At 38.6% G+C, this 23,866-nt stretch overlaps 1 protein-coding gene across 3 annotated transcripts in view; it reads left to right on the top strand.

Moving 5' to 3' along the window:
• creb5b (cAMP responsive element binding protein 5b) overlaps positions 1-23,339 on the top strand; it is a 367,885-nt gene extending 344,546 nt beyond the window's left edge. For all 3 annotated transcript variants that reach the window (XM_039736762.1, XM_039736764.1, XM_039736765.1), the window contains 3 exons: positions 1,227-1,454; positions 18,660-18,768; positions 22,643-23,339. In XM_039736762.1, the coding sequence (XP_039592696.1) occupies positions 1,227-1,454; positions 18,660-18,768; positions 22,643-22,809 (504 nt within the window). In that variant the 3' untranslated portion in view covers positions 22,810-23,339. The remainder of the gene's footprint in view (positions 1-1,226; positions 1,455-18,659; positions 18,769-22,642) is intronic.
• The last annotated feature ends 527 nt before the right edge of the window (positions 23,340-23,866 follow it).

The following is a 23,866-nucleotide window of genomic DNA, read 5'->3' as shown; positions in this document are numbered from 1 at the left end:
TACCTCTGATAAATTCTGGTCTCCTTCAAAACCTGCAGACTTTGAGCTACATAGAAAAACCTGTCAGAAAAAGTATTAAAAAAAAAAAAAACTCGAACAATCATCTAACAAATACATCAAAAGTGCATTTGAAACACAAAATTGGATGCCTCACTGGGAAATTCTAGTCTTGATTGCCCTGATTCATTAAACAAGACTCTGATTGTGTCACTAAGTGCAGAAGACCATGAATGGACACTCTAAGTGACCTAAATTAGGTTTGCAGCAAATTGAAATAGTTACTTTCATTCATTAAAGTAATATATTTATCTTTTTCCAAAAATGCAGTTTTAATTGAAGAGTTTGTCTCACAAGAGTTGTGGATACACTTTTGGCAATCTCAGGCACCACTCTGACAAGGACTGTCTGGATTTGGTCGATCAGCCTAATAATCTTCCCAAGTGTATAGTGCGTCTTCGCCTCTTTGTGAAACCTGTTTGGTAAAAGTGTTTAGTGCTTAGTTCCCAATGCTTTAAAATTTAGCAGCACACCAAAGGTAACCAATGCATATCCTCAATGCAGACATTAAACCTCGGTGAATGAGTCACTGGGATCAAAACATCAGTTTGCAGGTTTATATTAAATGGCCATGGGACAACAGAATTTTAATAATAAGCAACTCTGTAAAATTATTCAGGATGAAGTTAATTGTGAAAGGCACCAATTAAGGCAGATAAATATGATGAATATGACCTTTTGTCAGCACTTCTGCTGCACTGGTTGGAACTGATGTGTCATGTAGCCAGTGTCCTGGGTAGGAATCCCTCACTGGTCATTGTCTTCCTAGAGTTTAGATGCTTTCTGTGCCTTCTGAGCATTTAAGACTGCTTCTAGGTACTCTGGTTTTCATTCCCCATCCCCAAAGATGTGCATCTTAGGTTTGCTGGCAACTCTTAATTGGCCCTGTTTGAAAGTACAGTAAATACATGAATGGTCCTCGTCATTGCCTAGCACCCTGTGCAGTCCTGTTTCTTGCTTTGCAGCCAGTGCTGCCAGGATAGGTCCCAGTCCCCTACGACCCTGAATTGGATTCAGCAGGTCTGAGAATGTTACGTGTCAGGTAAAATCATTACATTTTCAGACTGTCTGACCTTCCTATAAGAGGACAGTGGATGGTGATTCTATAATTTGGCTCAAAGTGGGCTCTTTTCATCCTCATACTAAAAGTTCTTTCTGTACACTAATAGGTGTCACCTGCTGCCCAGCAAATGCAACCAACACAGACTTTACAGCCACCACAACCCACTGGAGGTCGTCGGAGGAGGGTGGTAGACGAGGACCCAGACGAAAGACGACGGAAATTTCTTGAAAGGAATCGAGCCGCCGCCACTCGCTGCAGACAGAAGAGGAAAGTGTGGGTGATGTCACTGGAAAAAAAAGCAGAAGAACTTACTCAGACAAACATGCAGCTTCAGGTATGGGACTGTATATTCTGCTGCTGTAATAGCCAAGGCCTTGACAAAGATTAGCAAATAATGAGGCCCATACTGCTTTCCAGCCAGACAGACAGCTTCATTAGGATACTTCTTGAGCACCCTTTAAACATGGTGCACTGAATACACTGTTCAACCCCTCTGGGCACTACAAGCTTGATTAATTTCAGACATTATAGAAGGCACAGGCCTATGTTATAATGCATGGCTCTATGAGTTAAATATAGGCGTCTTTGTTACTTGTGCTAGTAAACAGTGGGTGTTAAATCTTAAGTAGCAGCTTGATGGCTGGCATGATTTAACATTTTCAAAATTACTGTGAAGCACTGTAAGTTGTAAGAGGAAAAAAAGCATAAGGAGGAAACTAGAATGTTGACCAACAGACAGATGGCTGCACACATTCTGTTTATCTGTTCTGCATAAGCTGATTTAAGAGAAAGCCAGTTTTCACTTCTGTATGCTGAAATCTAGAATTTAAAATAGTCAGTGAGAAATTGGGAATTTCACCTTAAATACACAGGTAACCATTCAAGGCTTTCCCTACTTGCTTTCTGTTTCCTGAGAATGTTATTGCCAGCTACATTCTTATGGCTCAAATAGTGACGTTCATCACAGTCATTAACTAAATTGGCATAAAGGGTGCCTGACTTATAATTATGTGCAATTAAGGTAAAAATAAGGCAGTTCTGAACCCTAATTACAGCTCCTGTTTTCATTTTCACCTTGTTGTTTGCTCTATGTACTTTGTGAGGGTGCTGCTATGTGAAAGCTTAAAAATATTTAAAAGTTAAAAATTGTAAAGCAAGTTTTGCTTCAAAACAACTGAAACATGAATGGTACGCTCTTGCTGCTGTACTTTGTGTGTTTTCACTATTAACATATTCTTGTTTCATAACGTACTTATATAAAAGTTGTAACATATGGAATGTTTTGCTGCCAGCAACCATAATATGCTTTACTTGCAGGCATTTTTTAACTATTCCACCCCCTTAATTTATAACTAGGAGTAGCGTTCAAAAAGAAGGAACCCCTTTTCTGAGAATTCAACAGGAAGCTTATAGTTCAGTTTTTATTTCTTTCTCAGAACATAATGTAATGATTACCTATTAAATCTCGAGGAAGCATGCATTTTCATTTATTCTGCACAGACACATAACACTGAAAATGCCACAAAGGACATTTTAGGACGTGGCCCATGTTCTTTATAGATCTGGGGGATGATTTTGAAGGATGTCTGTATCTGTGTCATCAACTGTGTTCTGAAATTCTCACCATTTGTGAACCATTTACAAATCAGAGACTGGAGAATTCCAAAACATTTTGCTATGGTTTAATAATCCTGTCCAGAATAACTAGGGAGCGACAACCCTGTCAGGCAGACAGTGAAGCTCACCTGGAGGAAAAGAAGGAGCTGATGTGGATTACAAAAAAGCTTTATAAATAAAACAAATGTTTGTTTAGCCCAGGACTGCCTTGTTGTGATTGTGTCTGAGGTTTGGGGGTGGGTGGCCCCCCTTGGTGATCTCACAGTTGACACAGATTATGTTGAAAAATGAGGAATATAGCAAATGTAAAGGGTCAACCAGATGTTTTAAATCTTAATATATATGCCTGCACTACAGTAAGTCAGAAATTTGATCCATTGCATGAAGGAAACTCCAGATAAGTGAAAACTAACAGATCACTTGCTAGGACAGCACTTCCACAGCTTTCCTTAGTAACATGTACGTGTCACGCTAAGCACTGTCTCCAAATTGGCCAAGCATGAGGCCTGGTACTGAATACCCAAAAGGAGTATTCAACAGTGCTGACTTTCTAAGTAACCAAATGATTAGCTCCTGTGCACTAAAATATGTGACGTACAAGTTTCCAGTATTTCTAGCTTATAGCACATATTACTTATTACAGGACCAGGTCCATGATGTTAGCTGCAAAATCAAGCATTGTGCATTTTTTGAATTTTAGTCCTAGCAAGCAGTATGCTTTTGAAGAGTTAGTCCCACTTGTTCAACATGCACTATGGCCTGTCCTCTTCATAAGCCGCAGTCAACAAATGGGATGCAGAATGTTGTTTTGGCAAGTTGGCTCTCGAAGATGACCTAAGGTCTGGCTGGCCTTCGACATTTACAACAGAAGAAAACATTGCCAATGTGTAGTAAATTGTAATGGAGAAATAAAGAGTGATGTGGAGTGAAATACCAGGCACAATAGGGATTAGTTATGGATCCACTTCATAAGCAGTTAAATATGAGCAAGGGCTGTGCATATGTATCACCCAAAGCATTCACTCTTGTAAATGATGAAGAAATGAAACATTCATGTGTGTATATGTACACATTTATATACATACTGTACATATCGATATATATCAAAATATATACACTACTGGGCAAAAGTTTTAGAACTCCTAGGTTTTTCCAGTTTTTCTTCAAATTTAATGATTTGAAATGGAATGAATGACCTGAGATGGTGAAAAGGGAAGCAATAAACTGGCTGAGTTTTAAATTTCAAGTTTAGGTTAGCAAAAACTGAAAGATGAAATTTCAGAATATTACAAATGAGCCTTCTTCAGTGAACAACTAGTGAACAACTAATAGGTTACAACCTACAGATGTTCTGCAGCAATTAAAGCAAATTAAACCTTGCAAGTTGAAGGAAACAATTTGCACAGGTGTCCCAACTTCTGTTGATTACTTAAAAACCCTCTGTCAGTCTTAAAGCAGAGTCGAAACACAATGTGTTATTACACCCTCTGAAGTACTACTTGGACAATATTACACTGTAGAACGTTGTAAATACTAGTGATACTGGCAATAAAACGCCAACTGACAAATGAAATGAGCCAGAGCATTATTACGTGTATGCCTTTCATTTAGAAAGATTGCAAGAAAACCAAAAAAAAAAACAAAGTGTCAGTGTGATACACAATCCAACGAAAACTGGAAACTGGAAGAAACTCTAATAGGAAGAGTTCTGGCAAACCTGAAGTTATAATCCAGTTAGAAGACACATTTCTGAGGTTCACTAGCTTGTGTGTCCTTAAAAGACAAAATAGGGCCTTGAAATACCAGCTGTGGACTACTGCGGACTGGAAGAAAGTCTTATGGACCAGGTAAGGTCAGGGAGCATGCTTTGGTACAGCGTATCGCTGCAGTCACCACACAATGAAATAGCTCAGGATCCAGATTGGCAAAGTAGACATGTGGTTCAGTCCCACCCCCCGGAAATGACTATCTGCCGCAGCCAGGTGTCACATGGGCATCCCCTTGGCCTGTTCCAGCCAATCAGGTCCTGAACAATGAGGATCCTGTGAGCCAGATCGCCCACAATGAATCGCGCCACATGTCACACCACATAGCCGAGTGCCGAAACTGACACTACCTCAATAATGCAGGTAATGTGCCACATTCAAGACTCTGTGAGCAACTGCTCAAAGTCAAACCAGCAGTACCCAAGGATTCTCCGAAGAGACAGGGTATCAAAGGAGTCCAGTCTTCGTCTCAGGTCACTGGATAGCGTCCATGTCTTGTCGAGTACGTGAAGGGATGGTTCCGCATTGTGTGACACCAACTGTCAAACATGAATGAGGATCTGGGGTTCTTTTGCTAGAGGCAGTGTTGGTGACTTGCACAGAGTGACTGGCATTCTGAGTCGAAAGGGTTTCCATTGTTTAGCTGTTATATCGGCAAATGGTGGCTACTTTGATGAATCAAACGTTTGCATAAAATTTTGTACATTAATGATTCCTTGACTTTTTATAAATTTTACTTGCCATTGTTTATTTGTTCTGTCATTTGATTTCATGAAACATTAAGGCATTAAACTGCGTGCATTTCCATAAAATCTGAAAAACCTGAAGTGTTATAAATCTTTTGATTTTTAGTGTACATTTTTTAAAATATTGATGTATTTTGCACATTTCCGTGGATAGAACCTGCTATGATAAGTAGGTGCTAATTTGGAATGCAGCTATGCATAGGGACTGGCATTTTCAGAGAAAAAAAATATGAACACCTTTAATAGTAGTTATCATTAAATGTCTGCTTTTGCTGGAAGACCGAACAGCCTGTCAAATGACAGAGTCACTTGGCAACACCGACACTTAAGCACAGTGCAATAAAAATAAAAAGGTACTCTTATTTGCACCCGTTGGTTTTCACACATAATGCACTTTTCTGAACTCAACAGCAGTCATTTGGTAAATTCACTGTGCATTTCCATGCTCTATCCTTGGTCATTTTGGAGACACTAGTTAACCTGTCGTGTATATGTTTGGAATAAAAGTAGAGCAAGTGTCACTGATTTGTTTTTTTAATATTCTTTATAGCAAGTGATTTGTTCGTTTTCTCTTACCCAGAGACCTACAGTATAATGAGGATCATTCATGCATGGACCAAATTTGTGACTTGGTGTGGCCAATATTATTTATTTATTTTTCTTTAAATCTGCCCTTGTTCTGTAGAATGTGAAAACTGCAGTTTCGATATCAAGCATATGTCTCAGGTTTAATGAGAAGCAAGGAAAGCAAATTGACTCAAAACAAATATCAGATGTGCCACAGGTCTGAAATTATAACACAATACTATTTTCAAAAAAAGAAAAAGAAATTGCAGAAAACAGCAGGTTTTTAAACTCAAGTGGTGATGATTACTTCCGAGCTAACATTTGGTGTGGATTTTTAAAAAGAAACAATCATTAACAAAATGTGAAAACTTTTAAAAAGTGCCTTTCATTATTGGTACTGGGTCAATGGTGTACATAGTTTGTGTTGAAATAAAGCTGGTCTTTCATCTTGTTTTAATTTTATGTCACCTGCAATTGCATGTCAAAACAATCACCACCTTTTTGGTTATGAATCACTCAATATATTTATTAGGTATCAGCATATACAGATTTTTTTATACCAGACATCTCTATTTGACGGTTAACTGTATGATTAACTGTTTTGGCCGTGTTCAACTGTGTCTACGTCATTTTATGACATGACAAGAAATTAGCAGAAAGAGCGTGTTTCTCAGACCTTCCACTGCATGTGAACCCACTCCAAGACTATTACACTATGAGACTAAAACAATTAAATTAAATAATGTGCTTATTCCTGCCAACTGACAGTGATATGGCATGGCCTTTTTGTGAATAAGTTCAGTAACAAAACACCCAAAAAATATCATAATAATAATTTTACCTTTTGCCCTTCCATGTACTAAATTGATGCTCAGGACCAGTTCTGTCTTTTGCCACTGCTGTCACAAGGAACTTCGGTGCAGAGAAAACCTAAACCTGGAATCAAAAAGGGGTGTGGGAAGTTAGACAGGATTGTATCCCACTGCAATCAGACATACACTGCTTTATGAAAATGTTCAATTATAAATGCAGTTAATGAGACATACCAGAGAACGAGTTAAGATACATTAATCACAATTAACACTTCAAAACCACACTCGTATCCAGTGAAGTGAGCCATGAAGTACACCAGAGTTTAAAAATAATACTAGACAGGAGCCCATGAGTCTCTGCACTTTTCCATGCAAAGAATTTTTTTTTTTTTTTTTACTTTTAAAGAATATAACTTATTTCACTTAAAGTTATGTAAGGTACAATAGGAATCTATCTTTGCATTAAGCAAAATTAGTTAGCCCAAAAAAATGTAGTATAGGAAATCACCTTGAGTTTATTCTGAGATATCCTAAACCTATCCAGTGGTACGGTGCCCAGAGCCATAAAAGGATTATAAATAAATGTTAATCCAATATGGTCGGACAAAGAAGCAAATCTCTTCCTCCCAAATGGTCTTAATTTAGGACAGTCCCAAGTCATATGACTTTGCAAGGCAGAAGTGCTATAGCACTGTTCACAATTACAGTCAGTCCCTGGTATATTTTATAAAATATTTGTATGATTTAAAGTTTTAATAAAGTTAAAGGACTCAAAGATGACCTCCTCAGAAGTGTTCAGCTGAGGGAAGGTAGGAGCAGATCTGCAGGGGTCTGCACTGGAATTAAATTGAAGTAGTTAGGTGAAAGGAAATATAATCTATCAGTGACCATGAAATACAAATTAAACAACCATTTTTAGAAAACAAGTTTTTTCTTACAAATGTAAAAAACACTGACTGTACTACGAGTAGGCACTGTAGAAAATGACATTGCAGTTGTTTATGAACTAGCTACTGTAAAGTGGAATATTGTGTGTAAAAAAGAAAAAAATACACAGACATCCCTCATGAAAGTGAGGCCCCACTGTGAAAGACTGCCATCCTGTTTCTGCCGTACTAGTTCATGTGTCTGAGCTTCAGAAGTGCTCAAAAAAGTTTCTGACATGTGGAAATAAATGAACAAATTACGCAGTGAAGCAGAGGGCAAGACTTTGACTGTCATATGATCCCTGGTTCTTAAGCTGCTGTGTATTGCCTTAGTAAAATCTATAAATATTTTCCTAATATGTGGCATAATATGAACTTTTTTAGTTTTCTGCATTGTAGATTTGAGGCAAAGTACAAAAGCAGCGAATTTGAAAATAGGGTTGTGTTTCAGTCCGTCATAGCTAGATTGTTATTGATTATGTTATATACAACTGTATTGTGATGTACTTCTCAAAGCACACAGAGACCACAGTGATTGATTTTGCTTTACAGGACAGATGTAATACCTCTAGAGCAATAACAGAAAAATGTTAACAAGTTTATCCCTGGGCTAATTAAAACTATGCAGTAAAGTGTTGCTTTAAAATACACTCTTCAATAATGACACAAGGGCAGAAGATGTTTAAAAACTGAACTTGATACATATGTATCATACACAGTACTGACAAAGTCAAAAAATTGTCTTGTTTAGGAACTGACAGGAAAGTAGGATCAGGAAAAATGACTGAAGGGTGGGATGAATAAAATAACAATAATAAAAAAAAATAACACATTTTATATACATAGCTCCTTTCCCATGCTCAAGGGCCTAATGTTAACATATGTCCAGTACATTTAGCACAAAGCCGTGAAGAAAAAATACCAAATTTGCACATGCAGAGTCATTGCCATCTCAAAAATGCCTTCCTAAAACTGCAGTTTTATTAATCAAAAGTTATAATAAGTAGTTGTACCTGAAACTGCTTATCAGAATAAAGGAGTGAAAAAGGAGGATGTGTTCACGTTCCCTGTATATTTTGAATATTAAAAACGATAAAACCACTGAAGATTGGATAAAGTATTCTGTTTCAAATGTACATTAACTATTGTAATGTTAAGAATACAGCTTACTCTCCATTTTTAGTTTATATATATATATATATATATATATATATATATATATAGTCACAAAAATGACGATAAGACATTTAGAAGATTTGGGGCAGCCACCCATATAATTGTTCCCGGCTGCAAAACTGATTCAATTACAAAGACATGCTCATTCAACTGAGTCCAAAATAGAGCTGATTTTCTGGAGACAAGATGGCAACTTTAAAGGCCAGTAGAAGAAGTGATGTCATCAATACCGGAACTGGAAGTGACGTCATTGGCTGCCCCAGAACCAGGCGCGATTTCCCTAGAATTATCTGCAAAAGATCGAGAGGGAGAATTAATGCACTTTGCCACCCCCTGGTCTGGCATGGAATTACATGTATTCAAGCCCTTTAGTTGTCTCCTAAACACACGCGTGTGACAATATATATACACGCACGCACACACAATCAGATCCAAAAGTAGTTGGATGGACATGACTGTGTGTATATACATACTTTTTTTTATATACACACACACCCACCAGCTGTGAAATTTCGTAAGACAATGCGTATCGATTATAGTGATATCAGTTAATCAGGTGTGTCAGAATTTTTTTTTTTAATCTATTTAATCTATTGGCAGGTAGTGTGTTGTAGTGGTTAGGCTTTGGATTTTGGAGTTAACACCTTGAGGTTATGGGTTTAGATCCTGCTACTGACATTGTGTGACCAAGAGCAAGTTACTTCACGTTCCCATGCTCCAATTTGAAAAACAGAAGAAATGTATCCAACTGTATCTGAAATTTCTAAGTCACTTTGGATAAATGTATCAGTCAAATAATAAGTAATTGTGATAATATTATTAAGTCAGTGGAACTCAAACATTTTTTACACTCTCAAATATTCCATGAGGAAAACATTCCTGCATTAGATTAATTTCTGCTTTTTTCTGCTTTCCCTAGTGACTTGCATTGGTTGAGGTTCATTGCAAAACATAACTGTACAAGAAAGTGTATTCTTTTGAATTGAATGCACACTAAGGAGATGCACTCGGATCATCTGCTGGCTTGCTGCAGCTGCCGCTGGCGAGCTGCTTGTTCTGCTTGTTGTTGTTTTAAGACCTGGGAGCACATGAAGGGTGTCTGCCAAAAGCATTCTAACAACTGCTAGGTTAGATGTCCGTGAACTTGTTTTAAATTGTAAGTAGGGCGTGAAGTGCAAAGACACTGTCTCACGGGTTTTGCTTCCTAAGGTTGTAATGTCTAGTCTCACGTGTCATGAAAGTGTCTCTCCGAGATGATCAGGTCTTGATCGCTTCGCTTAACCCCCCCGGAGGCACGCTACACTCGTGTCACTTTGCATCTCTCCCGCTCGCATTGTGAACGGGGGGAACTGAACACACGCTAAAGAGATGCTTTCCCGCTCACGTTGTGAAGTGGGGGAGCTGAACACACGCGAAGGAGAAGCGGACGGATCAGCTACTGGCTTTGTGCTGCTTCTGTTGAAGTGCGTGTTCTGCTTGTCAAACTGCGTGTTGATCATTTAAAAGCCTGTAAAGCAGCTGTCCTTCTGTCTCACTGCCTTGTCTCGCATGATGTTAAAGTGTCTCTTGCGGGACGTGAAATTGTCTTCTGAGAAGATCACGTCTCGTCTCCCTGCCAAGATTTTATATATATACTAGCAAAATACCCGCGCTTCGCAGCGGAGAAGTAGTGTGTTAAAGAAGCAATGAAAAGAAAAGGAAACATTTTGAAAATAACGTAACCTGATTGTCAATGTAATTGTTTTGTCACTGTTGTGAGTGATGAGTGTTGTTGTCATATATATATATATATATATATATATATATATATATATATATATATATATATATACTGTACATACACACACATATATACACACAAATACATATATATATATACATATATATACACACACATATATATATACATATACATACATATCTACATATATACACACACAGCTATTTCAGTATCAGTGCAATACGCTGTTTGTTAAAACGGTTGACTCCGCTCTTACGTGCAATAACAAATCAAATCATTCAGTTGTCTTTGCTCATATGTCATTTTAGAGCTGGACGCCTGGCATCTTTTTGGCCACAGGTTCGTTTCCGTTTGCTGTGAGGTTCTGTGTTGTGGAGATTCTCAGGATGGATTGCAGGTGCTCATCAGTGAGGCGACTCCTGTGTGCTGTTTTGTTAGTCTTTATCACTGAGAAGAGCTTCTCACACAGATATGTGCTACCAAACATGCACAAGGTTCGAGCCGCATGTAGACGGACTTTTTGTTCATCAAAGTCACCAAAGCGCCGTGCAAACTCAGTGCGCAGTGCGCCAGTTTATCAGCAAAGTGCGATTTGGGAACACCGTAGTGACGACTTGGTTTAACAGTACTTGGCAACAGGGAAAGTGGGGCAAGGTGAACTGGTGCATTTGTGTCTCCCATAAAAGCAGCTTCACTTGAAATCACTTTGTGATTGTGCACGGGTTAAAACGTCCGCTGAAGTGTCAGATTCTTATTTAATTATGCTGTTTTCTGTATCTTCTGAATTGCATTCAGGTTACCCTGATGCAAGGCAGCTGAAGCGCTGCATTATGGGATCTGTAGTTTATTGTGTTACCAGCGCTTCATATACCCGGCTTTAATAACAATAATACAGTATATAAAATGATCTCGGGCGGATATAATTACGCCGGGCGGATGTGGCCCGCCCTTGAGTTTGACACATATGGACTAAATAGAACTTGAAAAGATATATTTTTCAAATGTGATCGCAATTCAGATAGAGTTGACGCAAGACTACAGCCTGCATGCCTCAATGAGTCATCCTCCCTCGCTCTTACTTTTTACCGTTCATCTAATGAATACACTGAGTATGGCTTTACCAAAACAATCATTGATGGCGAATAAAGTATCCATTATTCGAGTATGTAGAGCGGGATAGATATATACACATATATATATATACCAGCGTATCGCAGGAGAAGTAGTGTGTTAAAAAGGTAGAAAAGAAAAGGGAACATTTTAAAAATAACGTAACATGACTGTCAATATACAGTATTTGTTTTGTGAGTGTTACTGAGTGTTGCTGTCATCAAGGATTTGATTATCATTATTTCTTTCAATCAGGTTCGTATTTGTAGGATGTGTTGTGTTCAAGTTACATTCCGTGTTTGTCAATCGCTGTAAAGATGACAGGTTTCATTCATCGATTCGTTTCTTACTGCATCAATAAACAGCTCGTCTTCTTCTTTATCTGAGACCTGACACACTGCATGCACGGGTTTTTTTTACACTGTCTTCCTTTAGCGGGACATTGACTTTTTCCACGTGTGCTTTGTTTCCGCAGTAGCTGGATTTATGAATATGCTTATCAGGCGCTTCATATTTTTGCTGCCATTTCAATTGTGTAATTCGGTTTTGTTCAGCTCTTTGGAACTGTTGCTTTTATCTGTGCACTGCGCCAGTTCACGTGAGCCACTCGGTGTACATGCATCGAAGGTTCCCAGCTGTGCTGGTGCCATCTCGTGCTATGTCCATAGCTGTATTTAATGTTACCTTAGTCCTGGCACTTAAAACTTTCTCTCGGAGTTTCGCTGAGTTTGTGTCAAACACCACCCTGACCATCTCATCTTCCTCTCCATAAGCACAGTCCTTCACCCGTGAATACCCATGGCAGTTTGCTATTGGATTGCCGCTGACGGACGGCCTTATATGGGCAGGCACTAAATTACAAACGCCAGCGGCAGCCTGTCTATGAACTTAATTTAAAGTGTAGGGTTTACATCGTGCTTTGTTTCAGTAGCAGAACTCATGAATATGGTTGTATATGTCACTCGCTCGCTTCTTATTGTTTCGCTGCCTTCTCAATTATATAATGCATGTTTTCTTAAGCGCTTTTTTGAGCTCTTCCTGGTTTTCTATGTACTGCGTGATTACGTGGGAGGCGTGATGATGTCACACGAAACTCCGCCCCCACGGCGTTGAAGCTCATCTCCATTACAGTAAATGGAGAAAAACTGCTTCCAGTTATGACCATTACGTGTAGAATTTCGATATAAAACCTGCCCAACTTTTGTAAGGAAGCTGTAAGGAATGAACCTGCCAAATTTCAGCCTTCCACCCACACGGGAAGTTGGAGAATTAGTGATGAGTCAGTGAGTGAGTGAGTGAGTGAGTGAGGGCTTTGCCTTTTATTAGTATAGATATATATATATATATAATGTGTGTGTGTGTATATTGTATATATCTCTATTATATAAAAAAAAATCTTGGGATGAGACGAGACATTTTCAGAGAGATAATTTCAAGTCCTGCGAGACGAGACTTTGTGCCAAGAGATGAATTGAAAACCTAACAGGTCCAAGCGGGGGCGGAAACAAAAGACAAACAGTAGAAGAAGAAAAGACAAAGAGTAGAAGACAGTAAAATGTCGTAAAGAGGTTCAAAAACATTACTGCAACATACATGCAGAGCAGGGTAGAGATTATGAAAGTACTAAAATTCAAAAGTCTCAAAAAAATGATAGTAAAGAGCTCATTAGTGCTGACAAATGGAAATTATTACTCGTTGTAATAACGGAACAGTTAAAAGGGATATGGACATAGGTGATACGACAGAAGTATATAGATATTGTTCGGCTTTAAAGTTTAAGTCGGAGACTTGTATATCCTCAAAATCGTGATGCCATCAGGGAAAAGTAGTGTTTCTTCCCAATGAAGAGGCGTATCTGCAAGAAATTAAAGATTTGTTATTTGGTGAAAATGAAATCCACAAACGCTACAGGCAAAATATCTGAATCTACAATAATCTGCTCACATTCACATCACTCAATGCTCAAAATGTAGATTTACACAATTCAGGACAATACGCTATGAGAATCTGTGGCCCTGCAAAAATTAAAGCTACTACAAGTTTAATTTCAAAGAAACCACAATTTCGGTCAGGTCTATATTTATGATCACAGAGAAGTGATGCAACATAGAATAGAAAGAGTTAAACAATCAGACGTATAAATTCTACAGCCAATAATGGATACAAATCCAAAAGTATCACACTTTACACAAAATTTATCTGAAAAACACGGACAAATAAGTTTTCTTGGATTTCTATATGAATCCGAAAGATCACGCTCGCATATATCATAAACCAACTTGTGGCGAATTGTCAGCAATAATAGTTTCGAAAGATGGAGATATCAAAGGCAGAGCAGAGTCCCCCTAGTATATCTATACATAAATGTATAAAGATCATAAAACAAGTATTTAAATCATGAAGTAAATACACATGAATCACAAAAATAATGTAGAATCAACACAAAGGAATTAAAAAAATGAATGGCATAGCTTAAACTTAAACAATGACCTTAAATCTAAACTTTTAACAACATACTACTTTAGCAAATACAACCTGAAAGAGAAAATGGGGCAAATGTATTATAAGAACCTAGAAAAATAGAACAAAAAAAATCTTGTGTTAATTCTCAAATTGGCATAGTATATAAAATATGGATGTGTCAAATTAAAACTAAAAGATTGAAATAACTATAGATTTTGAATTCACTGCTAAAGACTGATTTAATTGAAATTATAAGCATCTCCTAAATGGGCATTCATTAAAATTGTGTGAAAACTGCATAAACACCATCTTCAATTGTTCATCATCGTCAACAAGTGTCTTTCAACTGGTGCACTGTGGAAATAACAGTGTAGGGCCCCCGAGTCCTCACCTGAGAGAAACACACTCCTCTGGTGGTTGAGACCTGTCTGACAAGGACAGGACTACCTGGGGAAGCCAACAAAATCAGCTCCTCAATTCCTATTTTGCAGACACAGCATTTAAGAGTGCAAAGTAGCAGACAGGAGACGTGTTGGGGGTCCAGCTGCCAGGTTGTGTGTTTGTCAGTGACTTTCTCAGAGCCAACAGACAATGGGCATAAGAGTGTTGACTAAGTATGTGCATGTGAGCACCGATCTCCAGACTGATTTTTTTGACTGATGTCGGTTTTCAAGACCCTTCGGACAGTTTAGCACATGTATGACATTTGATGTTTTTGTAGTTGGTAGAATCGTGGTGTGCCTTGTGATTTTTTGGGTTAAAAAAAGTGTGCTGCAAGAGAAAAAAGGTTGGAAAACACTGCTCTACCTACACCTTTGCTTCTAGCATGAAAAAAGGTCTCTGTAGCTGTTTTCTCGCTAAAAACTGACACCATGCATTACTTGGATAGTTATGTTGTGTTCTTTCCATAAGTTAGTGAGTTAAACACAGAGTACTAGAGACTTATTGTGGTTTTAGTGCCACTCGAAAATAACTTGTTTTGCAGTTAGGTGGTATGACTATATATACTATACTATATGCTAAAACTAGAAAGTAGTGACAGTCAAAGAAGAGTTGGGGTTCAGGATGCAAACCAAATTAATTGCAGAGTACGAATCTAAGCTAAAAACAAATTAAAAAGAAAAAGTTTCAAGGCCAGGTCCAATGTTAGGCAAAGGTTTCATGGCCTTGTAAAAGAGCTTCTAGGAACTGGAGTTTGCCGACTCAGCCCTGCTTACTGCATTGTGGTTGAGGTGCGGGAAACTCTTACTGTGAAAATGTTCACACAAGTAAAAAATTATCTTGTTGAGTGCTGAACTTGTGTCCGCGGCTTTGTGTCAGTTGTTTGGCAGCTGCAACACCCCCAGGGATCACAATATATATATATATATATTTTAGACAAATATCAACCAAAGACCTGTGTGTGCATGTATGGAGAAGTCTGCTCTGCTCACACTCAACCACAGCCACTAGATGATGCATGCATGCACTTTCACATTTTTTTGGCACTTGTGTGCACCTCACTACTCACTACGAAAAACTTGCGAAGCAAACATGATCACTCAACAACGTGCAAGTGAAACACCTCAGCAACAGAGGGCAAGGCTTGAAGTTGTCACTAAAAATTACCTGATAGACAAAGATTAATAGGTATACAGGTGCTGGTCATAAAATTAGAATATCATAACAAAGTTGATTTATTTCAGTAATTCAATTCAAAAAGTGAAACTTGTATATTAGATTCATTCATTACACACAGACTGATGCATTTCAAATGTTTATTTCTTTTAATTTTGATGATTATAACTGACAACTAATGAAAGTCCCAAATTCAGTATCTCGGAAAATTAGAATATTGTGAAAAGGTTCAATATTGAAGACACCTGGTGCCACACTCTAATCAGCTAATTAACTCAAAACACCTGCAAAAGCCTTTAAATGGTCTCTCAGTCGAGTTCTGTAGGCTACACAATCATGGGGAAGAATGCTGACTTGACAGTTGTCCAAAAGACGAACATTGACACCTTGCACAAGGAGGGCAAGACACAAAAGGTCATTGCTAAAGAGGCTGGCTGTTCACAGAGGTCTGTGTCCAAGCACATTAATAGATGAAGGAAGGACAAGATGTGGTAGAAAAGAGTGTACAAGCAATAGGGATAACCGCACCCTGGAGTGGATTGTGAAACAAAACCCATTCAAAACTGTGGGGGAGATTCACAAAGAGTGGACTGCAGCTGGAGTCAGTGCTTCAAGAACCACCACGCACAGACATATGCAAGACATGGGTTTCAGCTGTCGCATTCCTTATGTCAAGCCACTCTTGAACAAGAGACAGCGTCAGAAGCATCTCGCCTGGGCTAAAGACAAAACTGCTGCTGAGTGGTCCAAAGTTATGTTCTCTGAAAGTAAATTTTGCATTTCCTTTGGAAATCAAGGTCCCAGAGTCTGGAGGAAGAGAGGAGAGGCACAGAATCCACGTTGCTTGAGGTCCAGTGTAAAGTTTCCACAGTCAGTGATGGTTTGGGGTGCCATGTCATCTGCTGGTGTGGTCCATTGTGTTTTCTGAGGTCCAAGGTCAATGCAGCCGTCTACCAGGAAGTTTTAGAGCACTTCTTGCTTCCTGCTGCTGACGAACTTTATGGAGATGCAGATTTCATTTTCCAACAGGACCTGGCACCTGCACACAGTGCCAAAGCTACCAGTACCTATTTTAAGGACCATGGTATCCATGTTCTTGATTGGCCAGCAAACTCGCCTGACCTTAACCCCATAGATTTTCTACGGGGTATTGTGAAGAGGAAGATGCAATACGCCAGACCCAACAATTCAGAAGAGCGTAAGGCCACTATCAGAGCAACATGGGCTCTCATAACACCTGAGCAGCGCCAAACACTGATCGACTCCATGCCACGCCGCATTGCTGCAGTAATCCAGGCCAAAGGAGCCCCAACTAAATATTGAGTGCTGTACATGCTCATACTTTTCATGTTCATACCTTTCAGTTGGCCAACATTTCTAAAAATCCTTTTTTTGTATTGGTCTTAATTGATATTCTAATTTTCCGAGATACTGAATTTGGGACTTTCATTAGTTGTCAGTTATAATCATCAAAATCAAAAGAAATAAACATTTGAAATACATCAGTCTGTGTGTAATGAATGAATCTAATATACAAGTTTCACTTTTTGAATGGAATTACTGAAATAAATCAACTTTGTCATGATATTCTAATCTTTATGACCGGCACCTGTACATATATTCCTTTGGAATTTTGTGCCTCCATTACTGTTGTTTAAACTGTCCATCTCTTTACCTTTTATATTATTCAAGCATTATACGTCCATGAACAACATGGACTTGATCTATCTGGTTTGGGATCAGAAACAACAAAACATTTCTGTGGTAATACCTTATTAAAGATGGTCTGGGAGGACTTTTCCACTTCAGTTTATAGTCTCAATTTCTTCCTACGAAATTAACATGTCCTACTAATAGGAGACACCGAAGTTAATATTCTCTAGATCTATACATTTCTTTAACTGTCTCTTGTCAGTCCAGAGCAGGAGGCTCCACTTTGAAGTCTATACAGATTGCTGTGCTCTGCACCCCATCACAGACGGTTATCTCAGCTGACCCCACTTCTATGTAAAATGAAACACCTCAGCTCTCTGCTTCAGTTAAAACAGCCACAAAAACGGAAATAGTCCAACTGCATGATTCTTCTGAGGAAGAAAAGCCAACTAGGTCAGGAGCTCCTGAAAGTTCTTCCTTTTGTCAAACAATGCTCACTGTCAAGGTTAGCATTTCTAAATCAAGAACATTCCTCAGCCTCTCAGGTGTCTCCTAATCTCTCCAGTTGATGGTGCTTTTGAGTTTCTAACTGGATGATAGTATAGTTTTTAGATTCAAACACGCAAAGAACGTTCAAATTGCAAGTCTGTACAATTGAAAGTCAAAATTTGAGGGTCCCAGTCTCATCCAAAATTATAAATTAGAACTGTACAGCACCCAGTTGGGAGTATATGAGTAGCACATACCAACCTTTACAAAATATGAGAGTGACCAGAAATTGGTCTCAGTTTCTGTACTTTGGATGGATATCTCCTGGTTTTCACTGAAATAATCGTTAATGTTAGTCGTTAGATCGAGACTAAAACTGTCAGGAATGCAAGGCTCCCAATAGCACAGCTCTAAGGATTCCCTGTTCAACATAATAAAAGTATAATCCCATGAGAGTGTCTTAAGTGCTGCCCCAGTATAATAATGTCTACCAGACTCATTCATTTAGTTCTGTATTATGTATAAATACAGCAAGCATGGCCACAATGTCCAGTTTTAGCAATGCTCTTGCCTGTAAGATCTGTCTTTTCCATTTGGTTTGTGAAAACTTCCCTGCTCCCCCATGTCTACCTGTCTATCAAAGTTACTGGTATAATAATGTAAAGAGTCGTGCATTTGTTTGATGTCCGTAGCCTGGCAGTTTCCCTTTCTTGTGTTTTATTTTTTTTTAATTTGACTTTTAGTTTTTTAGTCAACATTTTGCATACCCCTTCAAAATGTAGAGGCCCAACACAGTGTGAAAAACCTACAGGTGTTTGGATGTACTAGATTTGAAATTCTTTCATTTTTTTTCCAGAATGAGGTCACAATGTTGAAAAATGAAGTAACACAACTAAAGCAGCTTCTGCTAACTCACAAGGACTGTCCCATCACTGCCATGCAGAAGGAGTCCCAAGGTTACTTGAGTGAGTAGCTGTTGTTATCGCCATTATTGTGATTTTTCTGAATGTCAATCAGTCTTTAGAAAATTTGCTGAATAACAATTTTAGGGTGTTTAAAAGTCTGATTGTTTCCAAGGTAGGCACTGCCTATGAGTGCCTGCGTGTTTATGTGACACTGTTACATGTAACTGGGTTTCCTTCAGACTCAGCGCCTCCAGAGAAAAGAATCAGAGGCAGGGCTGCCGAATGTAATTACTCTGGATTTCAATTAGCGCTACAGAGCTGGATGCATCATAAATCAGTCGCTGAGAAGACCACAAAATGACAGCTTCATACAAAGTAGAACTAACAGATGTTATAAAGAGCTAGCTAGCTGTTATCGGATTTCTGGCCTTGGCATATGTTTATAAATGAACCGCAAGGGGTGGGTAGAGCAAGTACTGAAATGAATGAGATTGGTCAAAAGGTGTTCTGGGAAACAGTAACTCCTTGCAGAATATTAGTATGAAATCTACTGTACAAGGAATGTGTGAACTACACAACCTACTGCTTTACACCTAAGGGGTGGAAAGTCCTCCATATGTGACTGTGATTTTAGATAAAAAACAAAATATGTAAATATTGTGCCCAAATTTTGTGTTTTGCAGATGGAATAAGTCATATTACTCTTTTAAACTGGTAACACTGGCTCACATTTTGGAGAATTTTCTAGTGGGAACAAGTCAAATGTCTTAGCTAATCTTGCTGATAAGAATATATGACACAAGGAAGGACTTGGAAGAATCTCCCAGATCATTTAGACTGAAGACTCACTTTCCCTAGATCACAAATACAATTCAAAGTGCCCCTGGCTGTAACAAATACAATTAAATAAAGTATTGAAATATTTTGTTTTGAACATGCATTTGCGCTTCATAAAACTTAAGTATCTAGAAGAACAAGTACAGATATGCCCCAAAATAAACAAAATCTCATCCAAAAATGTCAAAGCAAAAATAACAACTTGACGAGCATTTTTGGCTGTATCACTAAAAGCAGATATTTGTAGGTTGAGGAAAACAGCAATTATTCAGCCTTTACAGTTATCACTTATTTTTATAAAAACCCATAAAACCTTAAAACTAATAAAGGTTCTTAGTGAAATGTGAAAACCAACAACAGCAACAGCCAACATATGTCTGCATTCCTTCAAAATGAAAGTTTGTGGTAAAGACTGGCAAAGAGCACTGAAACCTGATAAACTGTACAAAGAAAACACAAGAGTGACACAGCCTGTATCTGGTTGGTATTGCATGGTGGCTGCCTGGCAGGCTCAGTTAGTATTCTTTATTAATCAAACAGCTTTTCAGGGATGGACAAACTGGCACCCTGAACTGCCAGTTTTTAATTCCAGATAACTAAACTATAGACCCACCAAGTCAGGGTCCATAGATATTTTGTATCTTTGCACCATCCAAGATTTTCCTAATCAAAAACAATTTAAAAAACTCAATGTGCAATTCCTCATTTAGATCTTAATTAGGTGTTGTTTTTAAAGGGAGCAGCTTGGTACCCCAAACTGCCATTATGTAACTTCTGACATGCACCCCTAGCAAGCGACATGGTGAGACCAAGCAGCAAATCAGTACAGTAAATGAGAGAAAAAACCGTGTTTCCTTTTATTCAGTTGGTGTATCAAGGGCAGGAATGCTGAAAGATAATCAGGGCATGTTGTCGCTTACCACAGCACAAACAAGGTAAGACAGAGCACAAAACCTCATTATGGATTGCAAAAAAGAGCATGCCATTCCACTACAGGTTCAGAACCTGTTACATGTGAAAGGTATTAAAATTATAACCAGTATTAGACTAAAATAAACTAAAAATACAATTTCAAATGTGCTGGAAGGACGTTTTTAGCTACTTAAATACAGAGGATATTCCAAAAACCGGGAGATGATGGCAGGGAACAGAATCAGAACCAAATCAGAGTACTGTATATGCCGTGCTCTGTGCCGAAAACATCCAGGCAAACCCAATATTAAGATCAAAAAGCAGAATATCATTAGACTGTTACTTAACAGATGCCAGTGCCATGCTGTGCCATTTCATTAAATGTACAACATGGATACACAGATTACACTGACGGAGCAGGTAGCGCTTTCAGACTGACAAGGCTGCTTACTGCCAACAGTTATGTACTCTGGGCTCCCAACACCAAATCATGCCTCCTGTTCTGGCACACTCCATCCATCCATCCATTATCCAACCTGCTATATCCCAACTACAGAGTCACGGGGTCTTGGCACACTCAAACTTGTCAAAATGCTCTTCACTATTAGCCCAAGTACTGCAGAGTATGAGCATGTCATACATTCTAACATAAGGAACCACTTAAAGGAGAACAACAATGACAGGTTTTTGAAAATTAAGTGTGATGACTGAAGCTCGATAGATTTTAATGCAGATGTATATGTGGATCACCGGATGCTTTTGACTACAGGTTCTGATACAGCAAAATGCAGATTGCACCTCAGAGGAACACAGAATGTCAGAAGTGCTGATGTTTTTGGCACAGAAATTAATTTGTAAGATCAAAAAAATACAATGCTAGTGCAGTTCGTTTTTGATCATACAATGATGCAGGGGTTGCGTTCCAGAACCCCCCCAGAACCGTCCGCGAAAGGTGAAAATCCACGAAGTAAAAACCATACATTTATATTATTATTTTTATATTGACACGCTTGGGTCACAGATTTGCACAGAAACACAGGAGGTTGTAGAGACAGGGACTTTAAAACACTGCAAACAAACATTTGTCTCTTTTTCAAAAGTTTAAACTGTGCCCCATGACAAGACAGAGATGACAGTTACATCTCACAATTAAAAGAATGGAAACATATCTTCTTCTTCAAAGGAGTGTGCGTCAGGAGCAGAGAATGTCAGAGAGAGAGAGAGAAAAGCAAACAATCAAAATTCAATAGGGCTATTCGGGCTTTTAAGTATGCAAAGCACCGCCGGACAAAGCAGCCACAAGGAAGAGAGCAATGTGAAGGTAGTCTTTCAGCATTTTTTAGAGGAGCGTCCGTATCCTCTAGGCCAGTGTCCGAACAGCCCCTCTGCTCACACCGTTAGGAGCAGAGAATGTCAGAGGGAGTGAGAGAAACAGAGAAAAGCAAACAATCAAAAATCAATATGTGCTGTTCGGGCTTTCAAGTATGTGAAGCACCATACGGGAAGCACATCGTATATCATTGAGGAGTTTTATTTAATATGTAATACGTGCTCTGATTGGGTAGCTTCTCAGCCATCTGCCAATAGCGGCCCTTGTATGAAATCAACTGGGCAAACCAACTGAGGAAGCATGTACCATAAATTAAAAGAAAGAAATCCACAAACCAGCGAAAAATCCGTGATATATATTAAGATATGCTTACATTAAAAATCCGTTGATTTAGTGAAGCCGCGAAAGTCGAAGCGCGATATAGCGAAGGATCACTGCATATTTTTGTAAATTTTGGGAGAAAGATCAAGCATTAGCATGGCACAAACCTTTTAAAAACATCTGTTTACTATAATGTTCTCTTTTCAAAATGCCACTATATAAAGCTACAAAGCTGAGCTATCTGGAGACTAACAGATTTAGAAAGCTGGCAGCCCAGCAGACTTCCAAATGCATTTAGAATTTGTGCAGCTCAGACGGAGTTCCCAAGGGTGTGTTGCTTTGTTTGCAGGTTTCAGGCTCTTTCAGATCAGTCACCAGTTTTGAAAACTCAAGTTATTCTGGACTGGACTATGAAGTCCATCCCAGCAACAGCCAGTGCCAGGCAAGACCCAGCTCAGAACTGCAAGCAAGTAACAAATGGTTGTTTTGTGTCTCACAGGGTGGACTGATTAATTTGACTCTTGTTGTTCCCAGGTCCAGAGAGTAGCCCACCAGCCAGCCCTGCTCCAATCTGCTCGCAACAGCAAGTCATTCAGCACAACACCATCACAACCTCCACGTCGGCCGTCAGCGAAGTCGTAGGCAACTCTGCACTAAGTCACTTAGCCAACCACAGAACAGACATGAATCCTATTCTTTAAAAAACTAACAGCAGCTCACTGACTGCTGAAAACAGTTCTATTGCCTCATTTGAGACTCTTTTTAAGAAGAAGAAAATGCCTGGAATCAAATTCCGAAATGACTTAAATGTTAATATTAGAGGCAAACTGAATTTTTTAAATTGTTGTTTGTATTTAGTTGTAAGGGAAATATGCAATTAATTTTTTTCTTTTTTTTGTGAAATGCTTTGCAACTTTACTTCAAATTCCAGATACTGTTCAGAGCAAATGACGCTGAAGAACACCCTGGACCTACAAGTGGAAATTTTGTCAAACCACCAATTCAGTTGAAGGCCTCACAATGTGACTACTTATTGTATCCTGAGCTTCCAAATCAGTGTTTTTGTATTTCTGAAGATATTACTCGCCAATTACTTGGATTCCTTTTCTCCTTTTTATTAATAGCATTACCAGTATTTTATTCTGTTCACTGAATAACAAAAGGTGCAGTACAATGTGTGTGCATATGAAAATGTATACTTTCAAAAAGTAAAACGCAGTAATCCAAAAAACAGATCGTTTAACCTGGGTGGCTCCCAGTTTACAGTGCTCATTAAGGTTACTGGTAACTTAAAATGTTTTATTTCAATAGAAAATTGTAACCATGGATAAAATACAGTCCAGCTGTCTGACCAAATATGTAGACATACAGTAGGAAGACTTTAATAAGAAGCGTCTCTCCCACTCTGTTTTTGTGCTTGAATGAAAATAGCTTCAAATATGTGTGTCACACACTTAACACGGGGCTTTAATCAGTTAAAAGCCTACAGTGAGACATCTAGCAGTCCTAGTGGAATACAAATGTGAAATCTTCACTTGTCAATGATTGGTTAAAATCCCACTGTATTGTTACAAAATGTCACTTTACAAAGTAAACTGCTAAAGCACTGATAGGCACTAATCAGCTGGGCAAAAGCTATGCCAGGGTCTCCAAAATACTAAGTGGGGTCTGAAATGTATGTGCAGTGATTAGACCCTGAGGTGGATTCGGTCGATCGGATAATGTTATATTATTATATTATATTCCAGTGCCTCCCTT

This window comes from Polypterus senegalus, chromosome 15, assembly GCF_016835505.1.
Source record: "Polypterus senegalus isolate Bchr_013 chromosome 15, ASM1683550v1, whole genome shotgun sequence".
Taxonomy (NCBI): domain Eukaryota; kingdom Metazoa; phylum Chordata; class Cladistia; order Polypteriformes; family Polypteridae; genus Polypterus; species Polypterus senegalus.
This window is presented reverse-complemented; position numbering and strand designations above follow the sequence as displayed.